The sequence below is a fragment of the Argiope bruennichi genome, chromosome 2 (genome assembly GCF_947563725.1).
Source record: "Argiope bruennichi chromosome 2, qqArgBrue1.1, whole genome shotgun sequence".
Lineage (NCBI taxonomy): Eukaryota > Metazoa > Arthropoda > Arachnida > Araneae > Araneidae > Argiope > Argiope bruennichi.
In genome coordinates this window covers 13,336,715-13,345,761 of record NC_079152.1, presented here as the reverse complement: position 1 = coordinate 13,345,761, position 9,047 = coordinate 13,336,715, and the positions used below count along the sequence as shown (strand labels likewise).

General features: G+C 32.0%; 1 protein-coding gene across 1 annotated transcript in view; it reads left to right on the top strand.

Moving 5' to 3' along the window:
• The window catches only part of LOC129961815 (uncharacterized), a 77,519-nt gene extending 73,554 nt beyond the window's left edge, over positions 1-3,965 (top strand). Inside the window, exon 5 of the mRNA XM_056075395.1 lies at positions 1,895-3,965. Within this exon, the coding sequence (XP_055931370.1) occupies positions 1,895-2,474 (580 nt within the window). The 3' untranslated portion in view covers positions 2,475-3,965. The remainder of the gene's footprint in view (positions 1-1,894) is intronic.
• The last annotated feature ends 5,082 nt before the right edge of the window (positions 3,966-9,047 follow it).

The window sequence follows — 9,047 nt, the reverse complement described above, 5'->3', positions numbered from 1 at the left end:
ATAGGGGACACCCTGGCTAAAGTGGGAGCTAGTGATGCCTCTGCGCCTACTGAAACTTACCAACATGGATATTTTCTCGAGAGCTAAAAGTTAAAATAAAACCACTTGGCTTGTCCCACCAGTGTATCACTGGTATAAGAGTAGTCATCCAGGGGTCTCTCTGACTTTAAATTATAGTAAGCAGGGTCTGACTACTTTTACTCGCTTTCTCAGTGAACTATACTATGTACTATTCAGTACTATGAAATATTCTTAGAGTTCTAAGGGCTTTGAAGTCTGCCTCGTGCTCGGAAGAGGCCTCACCTGATTGCATTCTTATTTGTCTGGACCTCTCCAAGCAGATCTTATTGACAATCCATTGTTAGTATTGAACTTCTTCAGGGTGCTTCATAGACTTGATACAGCTATGCTGTTCTTGGGGTTGTGCAGCAACAAGATGCGAATGCGAGATATTTGGATTTCTATTACACAAGAATAGGCTTTCTCATTGACCTACGACTATTAAAGATAAATTTCAACATATCATTTAATTCTAGCAACTATTTTTGTTTGCAACAGAACTACAGATATGATGTCATTTCCATTAAAGTAATCGTGAGAAAATTAAAGTTAAGGGTGATTCGTATTGAATAGGGGAAAAAAATAGCATAATGCGATTTCTGTAAATGATTTATTTAGCCGGGGAAAAAATTATTCTGAAACTACAATTACACCTGGCAACAAAAAAAAATTCTTCCAGTAAAAATCGCCGCAAAAGATCGGCACCGCTATTATCAACTATTATCAGCGTTATCCGTAGGCCAGGATAGCCTGGTTAGTTGGGCTTTGTATTCGTGTCCCTTGGGTTGCGAGTTCGAACCCCGCCGGCCGAAGACGCCGCGTGTATGGTGGCTGACGCGCGTATAAATCTGCCGTGGTCACAAAATCCTCCATGTCGAGAGTAATACTACTGGGGGTACTGGTTCAGAGGCGATCGTTCTCTGATCCAGGTCTAAATTACGATCTGTGTTGAGTGAATGAAATGCATGAATGAAGTCCGCCCCGTAAAAAGGGTAGTGACGTATGTGCAGCTAAGTCGTACTCTTGGCCCTAGATGGCGCAACTGTGAAAACAAGAGACGCACTCTTGGCTTGATTCACAAATTACTTCTTAAAGTCAGTGGGCTTGTCTAGGACGAGTGCCATTAGAAACAACTGCGTTATCCCTGCAGGAGAAAACATTCTATGTTTTAGAATATCCGAAACATCTTCACTTATTTTCATTCAAAGAAATTTTCGCCCTTTGTTAAAAGAACCACCGCATCGTCACAACATCGAATGGTGGATGAAGCAGTTTCGGAACACCGGGTATTGACCAATCACCATCAAATCCGGAGAGTTGAAAAAAATTTTTGGACTCTTTTCACAAAGCCTCCCCCCCCCCAAAAAAAAAGCATCGTGCGAGTACAAAACTTGCCTCAAACAACTAAATGGCTTGTGTTACGGAGATGTGGTCTGTATTAACTGACATGTTGAACTTATTAACAAGTGTTAATCTATTACGCGTGTGGCAGGAACTGGAATATAGCATAGATATTTGCTATGTCATTGGAGGGAGACACATAGAACAGATATAAAAAAAACTTGGATAATTGTAGTTTTACGATAAGTTTGATTTATCAAAATTAATTAATCGCAGCATTCATTGGTATGCTTTATTTTTGCTCGAATCAACATGAATCACCCTGTAATTTTGGCATTTTTGATGCGAGACTTTGGAAGTCATGTAACGGTTTTCTATACTGACTGATTCGTTTTCATTTTAATTTTTTAAAGAATGTTTCATGTTATCAAACTGCTCTTTCAAGAAACAACACTAATTTCTGAAATAATTCTATTTATTGTTTTCTTTACAGAGGCAAAGCTGACCAAAAAGGAAGTCTGGTTCAAGATGGTACAATGGAATTCCAAACCACAGCAAACTCTTCTTTCACAGGCAACTACGGTTCTGTTAAAGCAAAAAGCTTAAGACCGCGATCCTCGTTCAAATTGGGTTCTGATGACCAAGCCAACGACTCTATGTCAAGCAGCAGGTCCAATCCGGAGATATCCACTGGTAAAAATCAAGAGATGTTATCCACCTCCCGCGCTTCCTATGTCAGCCATACCACCTCCAGGAGATCAGTGGCTAACCGACCACCAACCAATCAAAAGATCGGAGAAGGGTCATTTGAAGGTCAGAGCACAACAAGAAGCACATTTAAGTCGTATCAAGGCAACGTTGAGAAACCTCGACCAATAAAACATGAAAGTCACAACATTTTCAATACTGAAAACGGATTTTTGGGATCAACTACTTACAGGACCACTTTCGAGACAGAGAAGATACACCAGCACCACTGTCCAGTTCTTGACCTACAAGCTTCGAAAGGACAGTTCTCATTTAATGAAGAGAAAAATGGGCACATGTTTTATGTCCCAAAGCCTCAGGCTTAGCAGATTCTGCTTTGTGGGAGGTAACACTTTGCTACTAATGAACACAATAATATGATTAAAATGAACATAATCTGTGATTAACAGGAACATAACATTTGAAAATGTATAATGTGGTTTGATCGATGTAAAAGTATTTTTCGGTGACTATAGCTTCAGAAAAATACTTTCTGAAAGAAAAAAAAATCATCTTAACTCATTAACGTATATATCATCTCCATCAAGGCAATAATTTTTCCGATTGAAATCAACTATAATGTGTTCCATCATATTGCAAAGGATGCCAAGTCAAAAATTAAGATTGTTCACAAAGTAAACAATACTATGAAAGGATTGTAAGAACAATTTCTTTTGTTTTGGGGGGGGGGCAACCAAATTGGCGACAAATCCAAGGGACACATTAAAGCAGATTTCGATCAATTTTTTTTGTTTGCTTTTAACAAAAGCTATGCACATGTTTTTTATACCCAATTTAACACAAAAAAAGATGATGTAATATAACTGCTTTTAGAGAATTTTGCAATTGCTTTTTTTTTATTTTCTAATATGAATTGTTCAGAATATAATGCTTAAACATGCTAGTTATGAATGCTTTGTTTTGCCAATTGTTTTTTAAAAATTTGGAACATATTGAAAAAAATTTTTTTTCAATATTCATCTTATTATTTAATAAATAACTTTTATACTAATTTTTTTATTTAATTGCCTTTAAATAATCTGAAAGATTTTTAAATAAATTTATTTGCACAGAAAGAGGCAGCATGATTTTTTAAAAACATACAGCACTGTTATTTCTTTTAAATTTATTATTATTAATTTGCTCACCTTCCTCCACTTATTTTATTATTGGTTTATGATTTTAAAATTTGAAGTAAATGTAATTATTTAACTTTAAACATGCACCACTTTTCTATTTATTTCTTTAAAATGCACCAATCGATTCAACTAGAACACGAAATTAATAATTTTACTGTTTCTATCAAATATATTTCAAAACAAAATTATCATGTAAATAACAGAGAAAAAGAAGAAAGCTATTTGTTGTAAATTAATTTACAACAAGTTATGCTTTCAGAACAGTTAAAAGGTATAAAAAGATCATTGGGTAAATGAAAAAGAAGAATTGTAAGAACAAAGAAACTGGCAACACGAACTTAATGCTGTCTCTTAATCTTTGCACTCATGTGAAGAGAAAATTGAGACAAATATATAAATGAAGCAGAAAAAAAAAAAAAAAGTGTTCATCAAAAAATATTTACTTTTTAAATTTTTTATTTAATCTAGGTGTAATTTTATTTTGCTTTCGATGTGAAAAACTATCAGCATATTTTATTCATGTACTCAGGAATTGAAAAAATTTCAGTGAAGAATAAGTAGAAAAATTGAACTCAGAATCGAGAATTATACAATTAGTCTCGCATCAATTTTTAATATCTATACTTATTGTATTCTACAATTTTTTATGATTTATGGAAGCAATTGTATGAAAACTATTTTATAACGATTCAATAAAATCGCTTTTGTAGAAAGAGTTGGGATCTTTTTGAAGTTGCAAATTAAAAGGCAATTTAATTTTAAACAAAAACAAAAGTTGAAATTAACAAAAGTTGAAATTGATACTATAAAAGAGGACTGATATTTTTAAAACTTTCATGGATTATAAAAAAAGAGATAAGAGTAGGAAAAAAAATGAATTTATTGGCAAAAGTTATATACAAACATGATTACTTTCCGTCGTGAAGAATCAGGCATTTGTTATATAAGTGGGCCAATTTTCGGTTCTCGGATCTATGAAGATTGTTGCCACCAGTTGGCATATATATACATATATAACAAATAATTTTTATGCAATTCGCAGCCGAAGAGAAAGGACACTTTGAATTTTTAAACTTCGTTTTATTTCATCCCGGGAGGCTTCATTTATATACAAGAAGCGTGGACAAATTGATGTCCGTTCACAAGCGATACAAAATCAAAAGTGAATGAGAAAAGTGCGAAATATTTATCCCCGGTGTGTTTATATATTATGAGATTCCGATAGGGATTTCTTTACACATGTCGATTTAGGTAAGAGAATTATAGGAATCTTTTAAAAGAATTTGGTTGGATTGACAAATTTTTATCTCTTCATTCGTAGCGTGAGAACCGCTGATTTAAGCCTTTTTACAGAACTTCTGCTGCATTAATTAAACAAAAAAGGTGGAATTGGATCAGGAAATAAGACAGCATTTTAGAATGCAATTAATATGATAAATTAAGATAAAAATTAGAAAATTATTTAGGATTCAATTAAGAGATATCATTTAATTTAGAGATACACACACACATTAAAGAATATTTCTAATTTTGAAGAATTTCGGGTTTTCTATAGGCTTCTTAATGCATTTTAAGTCTTTTTAAAATCGGATTTTTTATAATGTTTAAATATTAAAAACATATTTCCACAGACCATTACCATCATGTCTTCCCGCTCAAAAAATAAAACTTCTTAAAAAAAAAAAAAAACTCTAAGGACACATTAGATCAATGCACAAATTTCCCAACTCATGCTATTTTTAAATTTTGCTACGCCCTGTACAAAAAGAGCAATAGAATAACAATTAAAGAATGTTTGGGATTTGAACATTAATTTTAGTAATAAGTATAATCTTTAAATTTCATTTTATTTGCATATAACGAATGATTAATTCTCACCAGCGTTGGTCTGCAATGAGATTTAAGGTGGGTTTGCACTCGGCCAGCTACAAACCATCTAGCAAGACCACGCATGCGCAGACACTACACAGTAACAAGTATTTGTCAAGTCGAGACAAGAACTTGCTATTGTCCACTTTCTCAGCGTATGCGCAATCTTCCTTCTGCGCATGCGTGACTTACTGAATCTTGTAACTGGCCGAGTGCAATATAACCAGCTTTATATAATGATGAAAAGGATATTTGTACTATCTAAAAATGCTTAAACCGCAATGATGCCATTTTGCATTTAAAATATTTGTATATTGCATTGCCATGACCAAATGGCATTTGTAATTTTTCATTAACACAAAATTACAATTTATTGAACAATATTTATCATTATGGCTTCAAAAAACATTTTTTCCAATTGCAACATTTTCATGTCTTTTCGAATCCAATTCTAGAAAGAGTTAGCAGATTGAGTTAGTCATCTTAATGAAATCATTTCAGTATTTACAACATATTTAATTTTACATTAATAAAGTACTCAGAATTGTGACTACAAAAAACACGAGTTTTGAACAAGACGATAAGTAAAAGTTGTGTAATAACCATATGAGATACAATGGAACTCACTTAACAAACATAATCTTATGCGAAATTTACTCGTAATGCAACAATTACGAAATTCGATTAATTTATACAATTTTCTCCTTAGAAGTACATGCAAAATAGGAAAATGCATTGCATTTTATGAGGGAGGGGGAATACTCAAACAAATTTATAATCCATAATGTCTGCTTATTTTACAGAATTGTCGTTAAATGAATCTGTATAAGCAGAGCTACTACTTTATCAGAATGATGCTTCTCCATGCAACAATTTCCCACGCTTTCAGAAGAAAATTTCATTAGAAAGTGTCACCCCAATATGTCTATTTCTCTTTCTGACCAAATCTGCTCTGCAGCTTTTTGCTGTGACATATAATGCAGCCCCATAAGCTCTAATAAGACAGTTCTGAATATGTTCTTCCAACAGTTCAACTATGCTATTGCTATACACCTACAATCCTGGCTAGAAACAAAATTTCGTCGATTAAGGCTCTACAGGTACTTGCTCAAATCCCTCGGAGTCGTGTTCAACAACGCTATCCAGTTAAAACTTGTTCGTATAAATATAACTTTTCTTCAAATGAGCGCTCAATACAGAATGATACAAGCCAATCCAATACGTGACCACACTCGTTCAACGGAGCATCGCTCACTGACTAAGGGAATCACTTTTTACACTTTATTTTGTTCGCTATACGAGGTTCGATTGTGTGTGTGTGTGTGTGTGTGTATATATATATATATATATATATATATATATATATATATATATATATATATATATATATACGGAAATTGAAGAAACGATAGGCTTGATATGACCACACTATATTAAGATATATATCATTATTTCAAAAATGTTTTCTTATTCCAAAGTTTATATGTTACTCATTTTCTTATTCTGGAAATTTATATAAAAAATCATCTATGTGAAATCATTTCAGAATTTAACCTAAGGATCAAAAGTCTGATCAAAAAGTGAATTTTGAATATGATGATAAAGAAAAGGTGCATACAGGGTATTTGGAAACAAGAAAAGAGACGATATGATCTCACCATATTGAGTCTGTGCCATTCATTCACTATCAGTAATGGCATATTTAGAAAAAAAAGTTCATTAATGAGGTAAATTCTGCAGTATTCAAATAAGTTCCTACGAACATAAAATCCTCGAATAACATTTTTTTCTCTCAAAATGTCTGATCCGCTTGCACACATTTTAAGTACAAATCCACAATAAACAAAAAAGTTAATAGTACCTTGATTTTGTGAGTGCCTGCTCAATAAGACGATTATATCTTAACCATCCGTCAACTGCAATCGTTTTCATCTTTTAAAATAGTTACGATGTAGTTGCACATATAAAATAAATTCAATGTCAAGTTAATTCAGTTTTGACATTTTTTTTATGATAATTATTTCTCATGAGAATTAAATGAATATTCTGTAATAAAAATACATTTTGCAATGGAAATAAAAAAAAATAACAATACTGCATATCCATTACATATTGCAAGCAACATAAGGTTAATTAATCATTAAGCTGCTTTAAATCAGCCAAATCATATTTCATGATAAGCAATAAATGCATTATAAGATTACAATTCTGCAATTTATTCTGGAAAACCCCACGAACTCAAATAGCATTTGAAAATTTCTTGAAAGGGTAAAGAGATTTGTTCAACAAGATTTTTCCTTAATATGATTACAAGATAAAAAAGAAAAATTTTCTATCATGACTGCTTGATTGCGGAGATGAAAATGGGATTATATCTTACCTGCAAAATATACTACATCTTTAATCATATTTGCCACTGTTGGAAATCACTAAAACAAAACTTATTTGCATATTACAATAAATACAGGAGACAATAACAAACTTGTATATGTTTCCTTAAGTAGATGAATATTGAAACTATAACTTACTTGATTGAACTTGCTCAGTGATTATTCATAAATTAAATTACAAAGTATCTGGTCTCTTAAATGGGTTGATCTACCACTCATCAGATGAGATATAGGTCTACCAGATTCCACCCAGGAAATTTATTAGTTATCATTTTTAGTAAAAAAATTGCAGAATAAAATGAATGTATCAAATACTAATAGAACATGTCTCCAATTGTAGATGAATGTTGTAACAACTTCTAACCTGATTAAATTTGCTCAATCATATTCATAAACAAAATTACAAAATCTCTGATCTCTATAGTTGATTCATCTGTTATTCATCGAGTGAGATATATCTCATCCAATACAAAATTTATTACATTTGCCTCCTTTAATCCAAATGTATCCAAAGGTGCTAAAGCGAAATCCATATGCCCATTAAAATGTATACAACATACAATAGCATATGCTTCCAACTCTACATGAATCCCGAAACATCAACTTACTTGATTGAACATGCTCATTAATATTCATAAACTAAATTATTAAGCACATAATCTCTTGACCTGTTGCTCCTCAGGTGAGATGTAATCTCTCTAGATATTATTTGCAACATTTAGCAAAATTTATAATTTTCATTAAAATGAATTTATCAAGCAAGATCAGACATGCTTCCAGCTATCAATGAATGTTGTGACAACTTCAGACAAAAAAAATTCATGGACATATTAGAGAAAGTATTTGAAATTGTTAGAAATTCAAAATTCAACAATGCCTCTGAACAAGAGTGATATTTTTTTAAAAGATGTCTGTATTTGATGACTTCTACAGGGTATTTCAAAACACTGTTTACAAATGTTAGAGTCTAGCATGCAAACGTAGAATTTTATAGAGGCTTCTTTTTCAAGGAAATAAAAGAATACATTAGATAAAATAGTATGCAATAATAACAGCATGTGAAAAGTGTATTGCTTCAGACAGCAAGTATATCTGTCCTATTCCATATGCTTTGAACTGTTATTTAAGAAAATGGATTGCAGCGAGTGCTATTGTATATTAGCATTTAGTTACAGCTGTGTCATATATTTTATCAGGTGTATCCTTTTCTATCACTTAATTCAACATTCTTTTGAGACACCCAGTAAAACTGAAAACAGTACAAATAATAAATTGTTCAAGTTAAAAGTTATAAGTTGCCAATGTTGCACAAACATTATGTTCTCTAGAACTAGTGCATTTCTATATAACATTAGAAATTTTATAATATATATGTTCACAGAGCTGTTTTATCTTATAGTTAAATTTAACAGTAATCAAGCTTTAAATGATAATTTTTACACTAGGAGTGAAATCATTCACACACATAGTGGTGAATTTTTACAAGAGGCTGGAGATGAAA